Raw genomic sequence first — 22,653 nt, 5'->3', positions numbered from 1 at the left:
TAAAAGCTGTATACTTGTTTCACAGTTTCAAATGTTCTTTGTTTAGTATTTTCCACAGGAAGAGAAAAAGTAAAATTTTTTGATTATGCTTGTTCAATTTTAACTCTTTAGTTTGTGAAAAACAAGCATCATCCTGTGTGTGTGTGTGTGTTATAATTTTACTCTAAAAGGATCCACAGCCTGAGATATTAGCATTAAAAAGTAACAGAGATGGGCAGTATGTTGAAGCTGATGACGTTGAATCAGCTATTTATAACATGTCATCTGACACTGAAATAGAATTCTGTTCAAGTGATGTGGATTCTGAATCTCGTTCAAATGCATCGGTTTATGTTAGTATGCTGCAAACAACAGATGCCTGCATAACTTGGAGTAATGACTCTTCACAGATGAAATCCATTTGCTAAACAGCTCTGCCTACTTCTTCCAGCACCCCAGAAAACTTGCCTTTGCAACAGACCCTTGCAAATATAAAAGATAGTGAGAATGTTAAAGCCTTATATACTTCAATTAGTCACTATGCAGATATTTAATTTCCAGAGACTGCAATTTATAGAACTCTTCTTTCTTGGTAAGAATAGCCTTTTCTTCCAACAACTAATCTTTTTATTGATCTTCTCCACACCCTTTCCAATAGCTCTATGTCTAACCTGTATGCAGTATTTTAGACATTGCCTTACAATGGGGCCTTATACAATGGTATGATTGCCCCATCATTGTGTTCCTGCTGGCATTGGCTGTGTTTCTTAATAAATTTGAATCCTATTACAATGAACTGCTGGGGTGAGGGGAAAGTGCACAAATTATTTTGTTATACCAAAATTTCAGGTGAAAAAAAAAAAAAGCACTTGCTGTCCTCATCTGAGACTGATTAACTCAGCCACACTTTGACAAAAGCATACGAAAAGTTCTTATAAAAATTTATAACAAATACTATATACTCAGAAAATATGGTACTGCAGTTATAAATTACTGTTGCTTTTTACATATTAATATGAAAATTTTGGGTTTATGGGTTGCACTAAAGGCGAATTTGCATATTAATGCAAATTCACCTTTAGTGCAACCAAAAATATGGGGGTACCACCAGAGGCGGATTTAACGGAGGGCGCACCGGGCCCTGACTTCTGAAGGGCCCACGCAAAACCCCAACAAATTAGTTGAACTAATATGTTTGAACTATTAGCTCAAAACTTTATGATTATTATTATGCTATTATTAATTATATTATACGTATATTATATTCAAATTTTATTGGAAATAAAGCATTAATAGTACATAATATTTTTTATTTATTTAAAAAAATAAATGACGGCCTCCGTAGCTGAGTGGGCAGGAGCGGGAGTACAGTAGCACACGCTCTTTGAGTAGACCGGGGTTCAAGCCCCTGACTGCTGAATACGGTCGATCTACCAACCCGCACTGGACCAGCGTGGCAGATTATGGTCCATTTCCCTCAGCATGAATTGTTGAGGAGGCTTCCACCCTGCAGTGGGTTGATAATGGCTGCACTTTTTTAAAATTTTTTATTTATTTTAAAAAATGGTTAACATGTATTTTTATTTTCCCTGTCTCTCTCTTTTTTTTTAAGGGGCCCAATATTTTCTTCTGCGCCCGGGGCCTCAACCGACCTTAATCCGCTACTGGGTACCACACAGGTTTAAGAGAGGTAGTACCCACATATTTTATTTAAAAAAAAAAAGCTTAATTATTCAGAAAGATGGGAAATATAGTAACGGGTAATAATGAATTCCTTCTGCAGTATCTTTTAAAACTTCCATTTTTTTTTTTTAAATTCAAGCTAAACATCATAATACAAACTATACAATGTTATCCATAACATTGCATAGACTGTTCCATTCCCTGGCAAGCTATGTAAGTCGGAATTTCCCCCATGCTTGTACAGCACTTGCAACTGTGCTCGCTGAATTGATTGAATCAAAAAAGAAATGTTTGACGAACATGTAAATAGAATTATTTATTGTATTTATTCAATTTTTTTATCTTATGCGCAGGAAAAATTACAAAATCGTGCAATTTAAAAAACTTTCAATATTATAAAAAAAAGAGAGGAGACAGGCATAACATCAGTAAGTTTTACTCTCTCGAGCATCGTTGCCAGAATGGATGTCTTGAGCTGATATGGACGCCACTACAGAAATTAAGGGCTGTGGAGATTTATAAGGGGGATCAGCAGCTCAACCTTACGAAAGAACATATTGATGGATGACCGGACAGTGGATTTTTTCTTTTCATCATAGATTTCTTTGTAGCAAGCAAGCAAGCATATTATTCACCCCTCTGTTAACTTTTAAGAATTGATCACTGTCGGGATCCATCTTCTCAAACCTTGCCATTGCCGATGCAATTTCACAAAATGCCACTGCCATCTCTCTAGTGATGAACAGTCTAGGCTCCTCATTTGATTCATCTTCAGCTTCATCAGCATTTTCTTCTTTCACTATCGCTGCCTGCAAGTCAACAAGTTCTTCGTTAGATAATTCCTTCTCTTCTTCCTCTATTAACTCCTCCACATCTTTGGCAACAACCTCCAACTGAAGTAGCTCTGCAACCTTTACAATCTTATCTGTAACCTCTTCATATGATTCATCTTTTTCAAAGCCTTTCACGTGCCGTGGGCATATTTCTTCCATGCACCATTTAAACAACTTTTAGTAATTTCCGCCCAGGCCTTATTAATGTTTAAGATGGCACAACAAATTTCTTACAATATTTGGCAAATATTGTAAGATTTCCAATATTCTCTTAACGTAAATTTTTTTTCACCATCTACTGTAGACAACGCCTGGGCAAATGTTGTGCGTAAATACTATGCTTTTAAATTTGAAATAACACCCTGATCCATAGGCTTGATGAGTGACATCGTGTTTGGCGGTAGAAATATGACTCTCACGTTCTAATTGAAATCATTTAGATGTGTAGGATGTCCAGGAGCATTATCTAATAGAAGAAAAATCTTGAAAGGAACGTTGTTGTCTTTACAATATTTTTCAACCTAAGGAATGAAACAGCATTTAAACCAATCCTCAAAGAGAGATATTGTTATCCATGCCCTCTGGTTCAATCGGAAATGCATGGGTAGGGTGGCTTTATTGATGCACTTAAATGCACGAGGATTTCCAGAATGATACACAAGCAGTGGTTTTAATATGTAATCTCCCGCTGCATTAGCCCCCAAGCAAGAGTGTGGCCCTATTTTTTGACACCTTGAAACCTGGCATTGTATTTTCCTCTTTCGCAATATATGTTCAATCCGGCATTTTTTTCCAATACAGAGCAGTCTCGTCAACAATAAAAATTTGCTGTGTTGAATAGCTGCCTTCATCAATAATTTTTTCCAACACATCACAAATTTCTCTGCAGCTGCAGAATTAGCACTGACAACTTCACCGCATACTTTAACGTTGTGGAAACCAGCGTGATGCTTGAACCTAAAAAAAATGTAAAAAGTAAAGTGTAGCCATTATCAACCCACTGCAGGATGGAAGCCTCCTCAACAATTCATGTTGAGGGAAATGGACCATAATCTGCCATGCTGGTCCAGTGTGGGTTGGCAGATCGACCGTATTCAGCAGTCATGGGGCTTGAACCCCGGTCTACTCAAAGAGCATGTGCTACTGCACTGCCGCTCTTGCCCACTCGGCTACGGAGGCGAACCTATTAAACCACAAATTGCTTGCCATGAACTTGGGTTGGGGTTCACTGTACTTAACCGTAAAATCTTTATAAATACTTGTTGCTTTTGCTTGAATCGTCATTAGAATCAGGGCACTCGCTTCTGAATCTGATTTTCCATCCATATTATTAACAGCTGTTCCATCTTCAATTGGCGCACAATAGCCTTAGATGCTGGTACACCATTAAATTTCCAATAACTAACTAACTAACCATCTTCAATATAGCACCTCAATGTTGGGGTGATTCCAATACAGAATCATCCCAACTGAACGCAACACGATGGGAATGAAGAGAAGATTCTGAAAATGTATTTTTGTTTTTTATATCAGTGAAGGGAAAACACATTTCACCATAATAACATAAAAACCGACACAATTCCAGTTAACGGTATTATCGCAAATGCAATTAGATCGAGTTTCCTACCAGTTTGTAACAGATTCCACCAGCAGAAATGCAACTGGAAATTGTTTTTATTGTTTTATGGTAGTGACCTCCAGAAATGTGCTTTAGTAAAATGTGAGCTAGTGAGGCGTTGATAATGTGTCTCTGCCTTTACGGTGTTGTTTATTCAGTTGCTACACTTGCGCAGCTTTGTTTATGTGTATCAATCGTGCCTCCTCGTTTTGTAATTGTGCTTTATTCTCTAAAAATGAGTAAAATACTTAAAAGGTGTGAAAAGGAAGCGTCCTGGTGAAGACATTACAGATTCAAAGAGAAAAAGAAAAGCAATATGAATAGACAGAGGTGGACTGGGTCAAAAATTCTTACCCGGGAAAATTTGTAGCGGCCTCATACTAGCGTTTACGGCCTTCGGGCCCACCAGGGTTTCCCTGGTAAGGCTTACGGCCAGTCCGCCTCTGTCCATAGAGAAAAAAAATATGAAATTCTGAAACGCTTTGAGCAAAATGAAAGAACATGTGATATTGCACGTGCTACAGGCCTAAATGAGGCAAAGCTGAGAATTAGAAAGAATGCAGAGAAAATAAAAACAACTTTCATAGCAGGAATAACTCAAAATGTAATAAAATCCATTAGATCAAAACACAAAGAATTGGAAGAGATGGAACAGTTGTCATCTGTTTGGATAGAAAATCAAACAAAGAACAAGTTTGCTTACAATAGAAGCAAAAGCATTAGCAATATTTTATTAAGTAATAGTAAAAAGTAAAGTGTAGCCATTATCAACCCACTGCAGGATGGAAGCCTCCTCAACAATTCATGTTGAGGGAAATGGACCATAATCTGCCATGCTGGTCCAGTGTGGGTTGTAATAAAATATGTAAGTATTTTACTATGATTATTTATTGTGTTTGATAATGTTTTGGTTACAAATGTGTGTTCGATCTTGGGTGGTCAGCACCTAACCCTATTTTTCCCATAGGGCCTGTTATTTATATTGCACGATTTTGCATTGCACGAGGGTTTCTACGAACACAACTATCGTGCTATACGGGGACTGACTGTATCAATCAAGCAAACTTCATTTCTTATTAAGGTAAAGTGCTATATTTATTTATTTAATAGAAATTTAAGATATTTAAACCTGTGCTTTGCAATTTTATTGGGTTTCTAACTTTTTTTTTAGTGTTTTACTTACCAGACGGAACATTTTTTTTTTGAGTGCTCTGCCCCCACCCCTATTTTTCCCATAAGCCCTGTTGTTTTTAATGCATGATATACCATAACACAGACATTTCTAGGAACACGTGTACCGTGTTATAGCAAAACTGACTGTACCAACTATCTGCCACATTTCTTCCTTTTAGAGCTGTATTCTTTTTCATCTTTCACTCAGTGTATATTTTAGAGATGGTTGCTTTTGATGCAACCATCTCTAACAAGTTCCTTTGTTTTCTCAACTGTGGCATCTGCTAAAAGTGCTCTGACAATAACACCTTTCCAAAAATCACAAAGATTACCTGTCTTCGCCATGACTGGATTGACTAAAAAGCTGTACAGTGTACAGCTTTTTAGTCAATCCAGTCGTGTTCAGTGTACAGTATTTATCTGATGCCAAGGAACTTGTGATCATACCATGTGACAAATTTGATTTGTATAGTGTACGCTTCATTAGTTTAATTCTCTGTTGATAATTTTCTGATTTAAAGGTTTCTAATTTTCTAGTCAGTGAGAGCAAAAGCAGAAAAATTAAATAAAATTATAGAATTAAATGATGAGCAGCAAGGATTTAGGAAAAATTGATCATGCACAGATGCAATATTTATGATAAAGTAAATAAAAGAAACATTATCACAGTATAATATACCAAGTTATGTGTTTTCTAGATTTAATAGAGTTAAAATTCAATTGAGTTAAAATAAAGGCGCAATAAAAATCTCAAAGCTATGCAAAATTAGTCAAAAATTACTAGAAATAATCAGAGAGATATATATATATATATATATATAAATACGAACAATAAGTGCATAATCAAAACAGATCAATGAAATAAAGAAGAAATGCTAATAAGAAGAGACATGGTGACTCCGACTCTCTTCAGCCTGATAATAGATGAATTAATTAATGAAGTAAAGAAAGTGAACAAAGGAATTAGAATAAAAAAAATAATAATAATAAATATAATATGCTGTGCAGTAGTAAAGGCAGAGTAAAAATGATTTGCAAAACATGCTATATCATTTTAATAAACAAAGCAAAAGAATATAACATGGAAATATCCATAGGGAAAACAGAGAGTCTAACAAGAGGAAAAGAACTGCTGAAAGAAATATAATTATAATTAGAAGGGAAACAACAGAACAAATACTGAAGTTTAACTCACTATCTGGGTATACAGAAAAATAGTTTCGGAATAATTCAAGAAGTAGAAGAACAAGCATTAAAGGCAAGTAGAATATGGGGGGTAATGATATAATCTGGAACAATTCAAACATTAAGAAGACAATACTGTTAAAATAATGTATGCAGCTGAAACAGGAGGCATAATGTCCCAGTCACAACATGAAAACATTAAGAGAATAACCAATAAAACATTAACAGATAATAGGAAATAATGTAAAATACAACCTATTCATGAGTGCATATATCACAAGTAAAAAAGAATGGGAGTACACACAGATAGAATGAAGAATAACAGGTAGACAAAAAATTAAACTAGAGATCCACACACCAAATGAAGTAGAGGAAGAACAAAAAGGTGACAGAAAGATGATCTATACCTAAACCCAACAAGCAGTATGTTTAATAAGAAAAAAAGGAGAAGAAATTTTCGTTAAGATGGTATAAAATTAATATAATATAATATAATTAATATATAAATCACATTACACCGAATATGGTGTAATGTGATTTGACATATTATAATCATAAAAATTTTATGCACCTTATGTAATTAGAGAAAACTTTGAATGTCTTCTTGAAATAATAATAGTAACAGTATTTGTCATATAGCGCAAGGAAGCCACAGGCTTTTGCTGTACTGGCAAAAAAAAAAAAACACCAAGTATATAAGAAAATATAAATTATATGCTCCCTCATCACACAGGTAACTATCCAGTTGACCTTTGAATTTATTCAAAAATTAAAGTTTTATCAGCCTCAACTACCTGCAAGGGAAACTTGTTTTAGCAATCAATGACTTGCTGGCTAAAAGAAAACGTCCTACAATCTAATCTAAACCGGTAATTTGAATTTATGGCTCCTAGTTCTGTAATTCTTTATAATAGTAAAAATTCTGGCTCCATTCATTTCGCTAATCTCTCTTAGAGCCTTGTAAATGTCAATCATGTCACCTCTGAGGTGCCTGGTTGCCAAGCTCTGTAGCCCACATAATCAGTTGTCCTGCTCATCTCACCATTCCAGCTGCCCATCATTGGACCCTTTCAAAAAGCTCAATGTCTTTTTTCAGATGAGATCTCCATTCTTGAACACAGTATTCCAAATACAGTCTTGGAATTCCCTTATACAGGGAGATTATGACCTCCCTGTCTCTACAGGATAATGTTTGATACGACACCATGCATTTTCCTGGCTGCCTATTTACACTGTTCAGAAAACTTCATAAATGCTTATAACATAACTTCCACATCCTTTTCCTCCTCCACTGTTTTTAATTCAATCCTACCAAGTATATAATTTATTAGGGGGTTGCTATTCCACAAGTGTAAGACTTTGCATTTAGCAGCATTAAAACACAGCTGCCACTTCTCTGACCATTTCTGAAGTCTGTTCAAGTCATCCTAAGGAACACTGCTTGGCACCAATCATTAACAACTCTACCAATCTTTACATTGTCTGCAAATTTAACATCATGCCTTCTATTCCTTCATCAATGTTATTTATGAAAATGAGAAACAACCACAATCCAAGAACCGATTTGTGAGAGACCCCACTCCTGATGTTACCCCAATCTGAATAATATCCATTAATCACAAACCTCTTCCTTCTGTCCTGCAGCCACCCCAGTAATCCATCTTAGAATCTTACCAGTAATTCCAACCTGTTCAAGCTTATATAGTAACCTCTCGTGAGGAACCGAGTCAAATGCTTTGCTAAAATCCAAATAAACTATGTTGAAATTGTTCCCTACATCCAGCTCATGAGTCACTGTGTCAAAATAGTCTACTAAATCCTGAATATAGTAGAGCGTTGAAAATCTGAATGAGCCAGCATTTATATTTTTTATGCTGGTTCCATAAAATAATTACAGTAAGTGCCAGTTATTTGTGATCACATTTGCGAATTGAATTTTGATTCTATTAAACAGTAATTCTAATAAGGGAATTTTTGGAGGAATATTATCCACGGGCTATAAAAATGAAGAATAAAGCACAAATTTGCACTTTTATTAACTCACCAATTAACAAAATTAAATGATATGTGAAAATCAGAAGAATATTAACCACAGGTTAGCAAAATAAAAATAAATTTACACTTACTTACATAGCTTAATTAATATACATACAGTACTAACTAAACATAACACTCTGTAATGTGTTATTCAACACACTTTGTAATCTGATATTTTTGTTCACTAACATTTTTTTTTGGGTTGTAAAATCTAAACAGTAAAAAATAAAAGCATCAATCATTAATAAAGAACACGGAATGCAGAAATCAAAACTAACACAATACACACAAGTGGGATATGGAGTAAAAAGATTCTGAACATTTATTTACAGAGTTATTTTTTACCGTACTGTAGTTATGGAATTTTCTTCTTTGTCTTTTAAAAGGAAGCAAGAATTTTTAACAATTGAATTGAAGAATGAGATTTTAAACAGGCTTTCAAAAGGAAGAAAAGTGACCTTCATTAGCAAAATTTTATGAGGTTAGAAAGTCAACCATAACAGACATTCAAAACAACAAGGAAAAAATTTTAGTTCACATCGAAAATCAATGCAGATGATAGTGCAAGAAAAATAAAAACTGTGAGAACAGCTAATGACCCATCCCTCGAAGATGCTGTTTATTTGTGGTTCACACAGAGGCAAAGTTTAGGAGAACCCATATATAGACCTTTGTTGTGTAAAAAGGCACTGGATTTTAATAAAAAATTAGGCAGCCCCTCAGATTTTAAAATTTTGTAATGCTTAAAAACACTCAAAATGGCAACAAATATAATTGAAATAATACATATATATACAGAGCTACAAATAAACAAAAGAAGAAATATAAAGTAAATTGGCCACAGAGGAAAAGGTGGAAAAGGCCCAAATTCGAATCCTTACAATGGCACGATGTACTTTTATGGCCCTTTTGCACTCTATGGCTCATATAGTTGGTGCCAGGAGAAGATATCAAGGTTTCTCTTCCTGCTTTCCAAGAAATTTGGGTTTTTCTTCCAGAAAAACAGGAAAACCGACCAGAGAACACACACACACTCAATTTACAGACATATTACATGGGTAGATGAGTTCATTCTCAGGTGACCCCAACATGACTGTTTTTGTTCCTGGACTAGTGCAGATATGTTACAGTTGAGTGCACTGTTAGACTTTTTCACATATAAACTTTTACTAGATGCCAAATGCATGATTGTAAACTATTGTATATATATATATGAAGACATCTAAAATAGGTAGATTATGTTTAAAGGATTACATTAAAGAGTTTAACACAAAATAATAACAGCAACATTTTAACTTACGCAAATATATTTCCAGCAGCAAATAAGCCGTCAGCAATCAACATTGGATCAAAATCGTCCCATTTTTCTCGAGGTATGTACGCTGCCATATAATTCACGCTGATTTCTCCTTGAGCCTTCAAATAGTTAAGATATATTAATCTGTTTATTTAGTTAAAAATGAAGACAAAGCCATGTACTCCAAAAGAATTATTCTAAAGATAAAACCCTGTCTTCAGCTAATTATATTATTTTCATTGAATCATTAAAAGAGATTACTGCTAAGTTAATAATCAGTTTATTCAGCTACAAAATTGAATAAAAAAGACTTAGCATTAGCATATGATGCTGGTTGGTTGGTTATTTAGTTTTTAGGAGCATTAGCAACTAAGGCCATATTGCTCCGGGAATATGCAGTGGTCATTCCCTGACCTTTCCGCATCCTCCGTATTTGGTGGTGACGGGCTCGAACCCCGGTCTAATCAAGAAGCGTGTGCTACACACTGCTGCTCCTTCCCACCTGGCTACGGAGGCGCTGACATATGATGCAAGAAAACAAGCTTTTTTTTTGCATCAGTCAAAAAAAAAAAAAACTAAATCAAACCTTCCCATTTCACACATCCATTAACTCCAAAAGTTTGTCTAGTTCAGCCTTGAATTTATTTAAGCTGTCAACTTCCACGACAGATGAAAGTTTGTTCCAGCAATCAATCGCCCCCTGGCTAAAGGCAAATTTCAGCCCCATCTATTCTACGACTGTCTTTCCTCAATTTGAATTTATGCCCCCTCAAGTGCAGAATCTGAGCAAGAGGAAGAATCCCATCAGCATTGAGCTTGCTCAAACCACTCAAGGCCTTATACATCTCAATGAGATCACCTCGCAAGGGCCTAGTCTTCGGACTCTGAAATTTGCAGAACTTAAGCCTTTCTTGGTAACAGCAACCCTTTGTTCCACTCACTAATCTCACTGCCCTTCTTTGTACTCATTCCAGCAGCTCTACATCTTTCCTAAATTGAGGCCTCCAGACCTGTATGCAGTATTCAAGGTGTGGCCTGACCATTGCCTTATACAAGGGGATAATCACCTCCTTATCCCTGATAACAAAATTCCTATATATCATTAACAAGACTCCATGAGCTACTCTTGAAACCTGGCTGCACTGCTCAGAAAAGTTCATATCTGACTGCACAGTTACCCCCATGTCTGTTTCATTCTCTACTACCTTGAGTGTAGTACCACACAGTTATGTTACTCTGGGGCTACTGCTACCCATATGCAGCACTTTTCATTTGTCAATGTTAAAATTCAGTTGCCACCTCTCAGCCTATCTGCCTAACTTTTCTACATCCTGTTGCAGTAGCGTACTGTAATTACTGTCATTAACAACCCTACCAACTTTCGTATCATCTGCAAACTTGGACATTAAGACTGATATACTTTCATCAATATCACTGATAAATACAGAAAACAACAATGTACCCAACACTGACCCTAGGGGACACTGCTAATAACATTAATCCACAAAGAGCAGTGTCCATTGATTACTACTCTCTGTCCTCTCCCACTCAACCATCCCTTTATCCAGGGCCGCCGCAAGTGGGTAGGTGAGGTAAGCGTTGCTTATGGGCAGAGTTCAAGAGGGTGCCAAAAAAACATTTGACATATACAAGTAGGAACTTAATGAACTTCTATATAGCGAAATTTTCTATTTAGCAATACAGGCAATATCACATGTTCTTTCATTTCGCTCAAAGCGTTTCATAATTTCGTTTTTTTTTTTCCTCTATCGACAGAGGCTGACTGGCCTTACCGGGGGAACCTCGGTGAGCCAGAGGCCGGTGTAATTTTGGCCATAAACACTTGTATGAGGCCGCTACGTTTTCCCGGTAAGAATTTTTGACAGTCTATCGATATTGCTTTTCTTTTTTCTCTGAATCTGTAGTATCTTCACCAGCACACTTCCTTTTCACACTTTTCTCAAGTATTTTACTCATTTTTAGGGAATGAAAACAATTGCAATGTAAAAAGGACAAAAATGAGGAGGCACGCTTAATACACAGAAACAAAGCTGCCAGCATGCAGCAACTGAATAAACAAAACAGTAAAGACAGAAACACTATTATCACCTCATGCTAGCTCACATTTTACTAACACACATTTCTGGAGGTCACTACCATAAAACAATAAAAACAACTTCCAGTTGCATTCCTGCTGGTGGAATCTGTTATAAACGGGTAGTAAACTTGATCTAATTGTATTTTCAATAATACCGATAGCTGGAATTGTGGGTTTTTATGTTATTATTGTGAAATGTGTTTCCACTTCACCGAAATCTTTAATCATATGAAAAACATAAATACATTTTTAGAAATTTCTCTTCTTTCAGTTCGGGTGATTCCCAAGTTCGGCTGCCATTTCTTGTAAATATTACAAGAATGCAAAATGGGATGACCCGTGAGACTTCTTCTTTTCCTTGGTTGGATTACTGTTTCAAAACTTCTGATGTCAACGTTTACTCAGATCGCGTCAGTGAAATTATTCTTGCAGGAATGGAATCCTTTATCCGACACTCCACTTTAAAATCTCATCCTTTATCTAAACCTTGGTTTTCCAATAAATGTGCTAAGGCTGATCAAGAGAAGGATGTTGCATATCGTAATTGGCTTGTTTCTGATTCTGAGCAGTTTAGAAGATGGACAAAATACAACAGCATTAGCATATTTAGCAGTTACACAGGCTATAATCACAGAGTAAACCCAAGTGTATTACTGTTCTCTCGTGTTTTCCTTCTCAGGTGGGGACTGCAACAACTGTAGTCTTTAGCTGTGCTGCGAATATTGTTCCTTTTAACCCTTTACTCCAAGTGTGTCTGAAGTGAAAAAGGATTGTCTAAACGTTTTCTAATGCTAGACACCATAAATTAGTTAGTTGATGCTAAAAAATTCTGTTAGTAAACATTCCAGGTGGTAAAAGTGCATATTATCAAAAAAAAAAAAAAGGATATTATTTTGTACAACAGCTTCAAAAAATTTTTCATTCCACAGTTCCACACATTCTTGCCAATAAAATATGCAGATTCACCAGATTCACTGACAAACTGTCATAGCAGTCACAGAGAATACTCCATATTATTATTATTATTCATTTTGATTTCACTCCCTATACAACTGCTTGACTAGGTGAGTGCACATAAAAAGGCATATCAGACAATACAAGTATTACAAGGAAAAGGCTTTCAAATTACTTTATATACTTTACTCTTATAAATCTGCAGACTATCACTTTGACCACTTGTCAAAATTTGGAACACTGTCTGCCTTTACCACTGCTGCATGAGTACGGTGTTCAGCTTCCATTGCCTTCCCTTTTAGCATTAGCATTAGCATTAGTTGAGGCAAATGATGCAAGAAAGCAAGCTTATACAGCTTCAGCCAAAAAAAACCCTTCCCATTTCATCCATCCAGTCACTCCAGATGTTTGTCGAGTTCAGCCTTAAGTTTATTTAAGCTATCAACTTCCACAACAACAGATGGAAGTCTGTTCGAGCAATCAACTACCCGTTGGCTGAAGGCAAGCTTCCGCACATCTATTCTACTCAATTTGAATCGATGCCCCCTCAGGTTCTTAATCTGAGCAAGCGGAATTATCCTGTCAGCATTCAGCCTACTCACACCATTCAAGGCCTTATACACCTCAATCACATCACCTCACAGGTGCCTAGTCTCCAGATGCTGCAACTTGCAGAACTTAAGCCTTTCTTCGTAAGCACACCCCTTTGTTCCTCTCACCAATCTTGTTGTCCTTCTCTGTACTCGTTCCAGCAACTCTACATCCTTCCTAAAATGAGGCCTCCAGATCTGAACGCAGTACTCAAGGTGTGGCCTGACCATTGCTTTATACAAAGGGATAATCACTTGCTTGTCTCTGCTAACAAAATTGCTATATATCATTGACAAAACTCCATGACCTGCTCTGGCAGCCCGTCTGCACTGCTCAGAAAATTCATATCTGACTGCACAATTACCCTCAGGTCTTCTTCATTTCCATCTCCCTGAATGTAGTACCACACAGTTGGTACATTTCTCTTGGGTTACTGCTTCCCATATGCAGTACTTTGCATTTGTCAATGTTAAACTTCATTGGGCTGAGAAGTTACCACTTCTCAGCCCAACTGCCTATAGATCCTGTTGCAGTAGCATACTGTTTTTAGTGTCATTAACAACCCTTTCCTTATCTTTGTATCATCTGCAAATTTGGACATTAAGCCTGATATACCTTCATCAATATCATTGATATATACACAAAACAACAATGGGCCCAGCACCGAACCCTGAGGGTCTCCACTAATAACATTAGTGGAGACCCCAGGTGAAGCAGTGTCCACGTAAAGCAGTGTCCATTCATTACCACTCTCTGCCGTCTCCCACTCAACCATCGCTTTTGGTGCTTTATGTTAATTTATATCACAAACTTTATATGAAACCTCTAAACTCAACTTGGGGTACATTCAGAAGAATCAATGACTACTCAACTTGTATAAAATATATTACTAAGATATATTTTATATAAAAATGTCTGACGAACTGAGAACCCACATCTTTTTTACCATAATCTATTATCTTACATTTTGCGGGCATTTTCAGGAATGTATCCCCTGCAAACAGTGAGGTTTTAAACTAGTGAAATCAAGATTTAAAATGACTGTAAATTCAAAAGTATGTTGCTTAGAAAGTAAATTCAATATTAACATAAGAACTTAAAAGCTATTATTTCTTTATTGATTTATCTTTTATACCTTTTATACATTGATTATTATATATGTTGACATGGTGGCCTAACTAATTAAGTCATTGAAAGCTTAAATTTTTATATATGACCTGGTCTTGGTGCATTATAGCCTTAGTTGCTAATGCGCCAATAAAATCCAAACCAACGAACCAACCAACTTAAAAGCAAGCCACATACCTGAATATAAGCGAATACCCTAAGACCAGCTGTAGCTACATATAAAATATTCCGTACAAAATCAATTATGTTCCACATGTTCTGAAAGTAATTGATGAGGCCATGTTTCCAGAATTCTCGGGTTTCTTGCCAAATGTGTGCTGGAATAAATAAAAAGAGAAGATTATATTATAGATAAGTCTAGAGCAAAACAGCCAAGTTATAACTAAATAAACACATCATTATTTCTGTATGTTTTTTATAGACAAAGACAAATCTTATTACGAGATTGTATGTTCATGTTGCCAGTTTATTGTTAAAATATTTTTCATTGGAGAAGTGATATTTATTTATTGCGATATGGCGGTAAATAAATAAATAATAAATAAATAAATAAATAAATTATTTATTAATAAATTATTTATTAATAAATAATTTATTTATTTATTGTGATATGGCGGTATATGCCATGATATACACTGAGTGGCTGCTTTATAAAATACACTTACTTAATAGCAAAAAGTTCCCCTTTAGCCCTCAGAACAGCCTAAATTCATCATGGCATGGACTGAACAAGGAATCAGCAGCATGTCACAAGGATGTTGGTCCAAACTGACCTTAACTATTTTCCATAGTTGTTGCACACTGGATGATTGGGAACTTCTACTCTGAACAGCTTGTTCTACCTCTAATCCCATAGATTCTCAAGTGGAGTGAGATCTGGTAATTGGAAGGCCATCACAGTAGACTGAATTCACTCCAATGTTTCTGTAAACCAGAACTGCACAGTTCTGGCCTTGTAATATGGTGCTTTCCCTGTTGGAAGAACCCATTTATCAATGGATACAATACAGCCACGAAGGGAAGCACCTGAACGGACACAAATTCAGATAATCTGTGGCACCAAAAGTTGCTCCACCAGTATGTCCAGTATGCAACACAAAAAAACTCCCACACAAGCACATAATCAACACCTGGCAGAATGGATTCATGCTGTTCATCATATTCTGCTCCTCCCATCAGAGTGAACCATCTGCTCCTCCCATCCAGTATGCAACACAAAAAAACTCCCACACAAGCACATAATCAACACCTGGCAGAATGGATTCATGCTGTTCATCATATTCTGCTCCTCCCATCAGAGTGAAACAGCAGGAACCAGAGGCAGACTGGGTTCATGGATTCATGCTGTTCACCATATTCTGGTTCTCCCATCAGAGCGAAACAGCAGGAACCAGAGCCAGACTGAGTCAAAAATTCTTACTAGGGAAAATTTGTAGTGGCGTCATACTCATACTAGTGTTTATGGCCATATTGTTTATGGAAAAAATCACATGGCCTCCAGCCCACCAGGGTTTCCCAGTAAGTTTTTTGGTCAGTCTGCCTCTGGCAGGAACCCAGAATTTGCAAGATCAGGTAGATCCTCCACTATCTAGGGCTGATGTTGCTGAGCCCATTGTAACCCACTTTGTTGTTTTTTTTTGTGGGTTTTTATTCTTGTTAACAGGAGTGGAACTCTGTTTGATCCTCCGGTTATTTGACTGACTGTCACCATCCCCTGGCCTCTCAATTCAACAAGCTATTTCTGATAACAGGACTGATTAGCTGGATTGTTTGGTTTGATTATTATTCGATTATTAGACCAATCTAAATAACCCAATAACTCCAACTACACATGTAAACCCAGCAGGATTGCAGTTTCCGAGATACTAGTATCACCACATTTGGCGCTGACTGTCTTGACACATTCCAAGTCACTTAAATTTTTCGTCTTGATAATTTATGCACTAAAGTGCTTAAATTAAGCATTTCCATATATCTGTACGCCTGTTTTATGTGCATGTTATACGAACACACGATGCTGTTACTGAAGGAATGCTCCATTTCGTGAAATGGTTAGTCATAGCTAACAGAGTGGCTACTCAGGGTGTCTTTTCAGTATCAAATTCTGGGTCATTATAAGGTTTATTATTCAATCTTTACCCAAGAGTATAAAGACCATGTGCAAATAGTGCTCTTTGAAAGAATTATAACTTGGGTAGTCGCTGCATTCTAAGCATTTGCCGAATACACTTTTTTAGCTGGACTACCAATGGCCTCAAGCTGCCCATGCCCCACAAAACTCCAAACCAATCAACCAACTTTTAAGCATATCCCATACTAAGTTAGGCTGTTATGGCTTTATGGATGGGATACTTCATCTCCCATTGATGAGGTAACATAGCTAATTGCTGCTCGTTAAAATGCTAAGCATTCAAAAACAGCTACCAAAGCATCACTGTTGTTGATCCACCTGGCTAAAAGTTAGTCACGTGCATTTCAAATATGAAGAATATATATATATATATATATTTAATTCCTAATTTTGTATAACTGAATTTTCTTTGTTTCAAGAAGGAATGCATTGTTAAAAATTGGTTTGGTATGGGAACAAAAGAAAAAATTTCAATCCATAAAGAGTGAATCGAATACAGAGTAATTAAAGTGGAAAAAATATCAATACATAGAAAAAAAAAAACGAAAACAATATTAAATAATTTATATATTTTTTGTTAGAAGTTTACCCAAAGGTGCAAGTATTACACATCAGTTCTCACTGGTTCTGATATTCTGATGCCACAAATGTGTTGGGACAATATAATTACCATACAACTACAGCTGAGGACAGGGAAGCGATTCTTTTCATAAGTTCTTTCCCACTTCACTAGTCCCACCGTCCCCATCCATATTGGGTGACAAGTACTAATACAGTTCATATGTCTTTTGGCTAGGCTGTACAACACGTATGTTCACAGGCCAATTTGCACGTCGTGCAAGCATAAAAAGCTGCACCCATCGATTGAAGTAGCTTAAAGAATTCGTCGAGTCAAATGGGACCCAAATCTAGACTACAGTCCAGTGATGTAGCCAGGATGTTTTGTCAGCAAGTACATTCACAAAAGAAAGGCATCAATTGCTGCAATGCTAAAAAGTGTCACAATACCAGATTTCAGCATTGGGGGTACAGGGCCGTGATGAGCCATTTTAGTACCTAAGGCAAGAATGAAAAATTGCACCCTCCCCTAAAATATATATAAAAAAAAATTAATTTAACAAAATATGACTTATTTAAAATACATTTCTGGTACAATTTTTAATATAAAATTAAAATTGAGGTTATAAAAATGACAACCAGTGGGGGCGACAACATTGGTGGCACCCCCAGATAGAGCTGGCATGCAGAGCTTGGTATCTGTACAGTGGCACAACAAAAATTTTTGGCTTGCAAAAGCAAGTTGATAAACAGATTGGAATAATCAAAACATAAAATCGAAAATGTTGGAAATTATTTAATCTTTCTTTTGGTGTCCCTTTCAGCTTTTAACCTGAGGTAAGAGCCTAGTTTGCCTCAGGTTAAATGTACCTACTGACCCTACTCTGGCTACACCACTGCTACAGCCATGTTTTCCAATAGGCACTGTGTGCCTAGGGCCTTAGAAAAAAATAGATCCCAAAAAAATATAATTCAAATAAAATTCAATGAGTTTATTTCAACAATAAAATTCTACAAAACTAATTTTTAAATACACTTTTCTAATATAAATTCTTTCTCGTCTTTTTCCATTAGCAGAATCATTAACAATCCATCAAAGTTTGTTTTCTGAGTAAGCTGGTGCCTGAATAAGTGCTGTGAAAATAATTTCAATAACAGATTTATAGAAACGTTTTAGAATAAAAAAAAAAAAAAAAGAAGGAAAGAAAAACACAGATTTAAGGTAGGGGAATTTGAATATATTTGATATAACATAATGAGGGCTACGAACACCAAAAGATGACCCTGATCCAGTCCACTCCAAACCAGTGGCAGGCAACAATTCATCAGTTGCCACAGAGGTAATGAACAACCCCAGGAGCTCACAACTAGTATGGGCTTGGCACACCAAGGGTCCTGAGCTGGATATCATCATTCTTCTCTTTCTTGGTGATTCCCTTCTACTTCTGATTCTTGTTCTCTCTCTCTCTCTCTCTCTCTCTCTCTCTCTCTCTCTCTCTCTCTCTCTCTCTCTCTCTCTCGGGGTAATTCAGAATTTTTTTTTTTTTTTTTTTGGCTGGTGCAGCATAAGCCTTGGGCTTCCTTGCACCATATGGCTAATAATAATAATAATAATAATAATAATATGTTAAGGTCAGATGAAAACCAACAGGAGTATCAAGGTCATTTGCTAGCTTCTTTGCCTCGCACTTGCCTACAAAACCAATCCTTCTCATCAACAAACTATTACTCTACGAACAACAAGACACTTTCAGCAGTCGGTACCACGAATTATATGGCTGAAAGGTATTGTTGTTGTTTATTTGGTTTTTAGGAGCATTAGCAACTAAGGCCATATTGCTCCGGGATATGCGGTGGTTATTCCCTGACCTTTCCGCATCCTCCGTATTTGGTGGTGATGGGCTCGAAGCCCGGTCTAATCAAGAAGCGTGTGCTACGCACTGCTGCTCCTTCCCACCTGGCTACGGAGGCGCCGCTGAAAGGTATAAGGGTGAGAGAAAAGTGGTAGGCTGGTGAATGATCTTTAACTGCCTATTTTGATTTTCAGTTAACTATAGAATTCACAAGTGCTATAATCATCTTATTACACTCTACTTTAGAAAACCTTTGAAGTCTAACAAACGAAATGCTTTGAGCTTAATTTTAAAAAAAAGTAAGTATCAACAGGACAGAATTCATGTACAATTCAAGCATTGAATATTGACGAAACTAAAGATGTACAAATTCAATATTAGGGCCACCCGTAATTTCTTACGTATACCTATTTGTGTTCTGGTCGATTTGCTTGTTTTGCTGGAAGAAAAAACCCCAGTTTCTGAAGGGGAAACCTTGCCATCTATGCCTAGGACTAACTCAACCAGGGAGTGAAAAAAAAACATTAAAATTGCTTGCGTCCTTGAAGGGATTCGAAACCTAGCCTTTACCACTAGGTGTGGAGAGGACAGTGACGATATCACTCTACTACCCGGGCAGATGCTAAAGATGTACAGGTAGCCGTGAAACTAGAAATTCCAGCCCTCCTCCATACAATACTAACTGTCCAGCACCTCTTGAATTTTTGCCCTCCATCAGCAGTGACGAACTTCACAGTATGGTGTTTCGACACTATTTACAGGTGTGCCGTATACTCTCGTGGGTAACACAGTTGGTAGAATTGCCGTCCTCCCCACACTGGGTGGAAAAGACCTGAGTTCGAGTCCCGTCGGTGACATAAGGAATTTTTATGAGCCTTTTTCACAACATGGCTGAGCTAGTCAGTCTCAGGCGAGGGCGGCATGATTTTTTCCTCCAGGAAACTCGGGTTTTTTGTCCAGCAAACAGAAAATCGACCACAGAACACACGCAGTGTACAGACAGTATATACGGAGCAATATGGCCTTAGTTGCTGATGCCACTAAAATCTTATGACAACAGGTCCGTCGAAGTAAAGCGTTCACAGCAAACAGTGGAGGCACTGGTTAAAGAAGCACTGAGGGATCATCTAGACAGGCCTTCAGTTCTAGCTCGGACACAGCATGGGTTTGTTAAGGTGCAGTCTTGTCTGACCAATTTTATTGGATACTATGATGTAGTCACAAAGCAACTGGATGCAAAGAATAATTTTGATATCATATATTTGGATCTTAGAAAGGCTTTTAATACTGTTGCACATGGAAGACTGCTGCACAAATTGGAGCAGTGGCATTGGAGGCAAATTGCCGCTATGAATAACGGATGGTTGAGTGGGAGAAGACAAATCAATGCACACTGCTCTTCGTGGACTGATGTTATTAGTGGAGTCCCCAGGGTTCAGTGTTGGGTCCATTGTTGTTTTCTATATTTATTAATGATATTGATGATGGTATATAAGGCTTAGTGTCTAAGTTTGCAGACGATACGAAGGTCGGCAGGGTTGTTAATGACAGTACGTTGCAGCAGCATACTGTTAATGACAGTACACTGCTGAAACAGAATCAAGAAAATTTGAGCAGATGGGCTGAGAAGTGGCAACTGAAATTTAACATTGACAAATGTAAAGTACTGCATATGGAAAGCAGTAACCCCAGAGTAGCGTATCAAATGTGTGGTACTACACTGACAAAAATTATTATTATGTTAATGTTACCCGTAAATGATTACATAAACCAGTATTTGTGTCTGTAAATTTCGTGTGCTCTTGTTCGATTTGCATGTTTTGCTGGACGATAAAACCCCAGTTTTTTTGGGGGGGAACCTTGCTATCTCTGGTGGGTATGGGCTTGGCACACCCAGGATCCTGAGCTGGGTAGCATCATTCTTCTTTTTCTTGGTGATTTCCCTCTCTCTCTCTCTCTCTCTCTCTCTCTCTCTCTCTCTCTCTCTCTCTCTCGGTAATTCAGAAAAAAATTTTTTTTTTGGCTGGTGCAGCATAAGCCTCAAGCTTCCTTACACCATGTGGCTAATAATAATAAAAAAATAATAACAAAAAAATAAAATAATAATAATAATAATAGCGGTGCCCAACATTAGCAATGTCCAGAAAACCCACGAGTTAAAAATTAGGAAGTACACGAACATGAGACATGAAGTCAAGGGGATGTGGCATATGCAAGAAGTATCAACCATCCCGATCATCGTGTCAACCACCGGTATGGTGCCAAAGACTCTACATAGCAACCTAGCAACAATAGTCTCAGAGAACATTTACAAGGAACTCCAGAAAGTCGCAATCCTGAACACCTGTAGGATAGTCAGAGATTTCCTCGACCAACAGTAACACCAGATATTACAACCACCCTGTGTACTTGGTAGCAGTACCCATCACGGAGTGGAGTTCCCTAATCAGGGAGAAATAATATAAGCACAACAACAATAATAATAATAATTACTGAGTACGCTCATAGACACGACAAGGTAGCCAGGATATTACATCAGAAGCTAGCAAGTAAATACCAGTTGATGGAAGAAAGTGTACCATACTACAAGTACGACCCCCTGGCAGTACTGGAGACCCTAACCCACAAGCTGTATTGGGACCACGCCATAATAACGGATAGGACAATCAGGCACCACATACCGGACGTAACCCTTGTGGACAAGAAGGAAAAGGCTACCTATCTGATTGACATAGCGGTACCCAACACTGGCAACCTGCAGAAAACCCATGGGGAAAAAAATCAGGAAGTACACAAACCTAAGACAGGAGATCAAAGAGATGTGGCATACGCAACAAGTAACGATTTTCCCGATCATCGTGTCAACCACAGGTATGGTGCCAAAGACCCTACATAACAGCCCAGCAAACACCAAGGAACTCCAGAAAGTCGCAATCATGAACACCTGTAGGATTGTCAGAGAGTTCCTCGACCAACAGTAAGATCAGACATAACAACAACCACTCTGTGTACTTGGTAGCAATACACGTCACGAGGTGGAACCCCCAATCAGGGAGAAATAATATAAGAGCAGCAATAATAATAATAATAATCTACGCCTGAGACTGACTAACTCAGCCAGGGAGTGAAAAAAGCCCATTAAAGTTCCTCGCGTGGTATTACACTGACAGTGGTAGAGAATGAAAAGGAGCTGGGGGTAATTGTGTAGTCAGATATGAAATTTTATGAGCAGTGCAGACGGTCTGAGAAAGTAGCTCATGGGGTCTTATCAATGATATACGGGAATTTTTCTAGCAGGGATAAGGAGGTGACCCCTTGTATAAGGCAATGGTCAGGCCACACTTTGAGTACTGTATACAGATCTGGAGGCCTCATTTTAAGAAGGAAGTAGAGCTGCTGTTCCATTCACTAATCTTGTTGCCCTTCTCTGTACTCGGAACGAAGTGAATGGAACAAAGGATTGCTCTTACGAAGAAAGGCTTAAGTTTTGCAAATTACAGTGTCTGGAGACTAGGAATCTGCAAGGTCATCTGAG

The 22,653-nt window shown here is 37.3% G+C and overlaps 1 protein-coding gene across 1 annotated transcript in view; it reads right to left on the bottom strand.

Annotated features, from left to right (window-relative positions):
- LOC150089217 (transient-receptor-potential-like protein) overlaps nucleotides 1–22,653 on the bottom strand; it is a 127,662-nt gene that overhangs the window by 61,406 nt on the left and 43,603 nt on the right. The window contains exons 7-8 of the mRNA XM_090389904.1: nucleotides 14,754–14,893; nucleotides 9,809–9,924 (exon numbers count right to left, since the gene is read on the bottom strand). Coding sequence (XP_090246030.1) covers nucleotides 9,809–9,924; nucleotides 14,754–14,893 — 256 coding nt within the window. The remainder of the gene's footprint in view (nucleotides 1–9,808; nucleotides 9,925–14,753; nucleotides 14,894–22,653) is intronic.

This window comes from Mastigoproctus giganteus, chromosome 2, assembly GCF_048544385.1.
Source record: "Mastigoproctus giganteus isolate SK-2022 chromosome 2, ASM4854438v1, whole genome shotgun sequence".
NCBI lineage: Eukaryota > Metazoa > Arthropoda > Arachnida > Uropygi > Thelyphonidae > Mastigoproctus > Mastigoproctus giganteus.
Note: the sequence above shows the minus strand (reverse complement) of the source record. Positions and strands in the feature narration are given on the sequence as shown.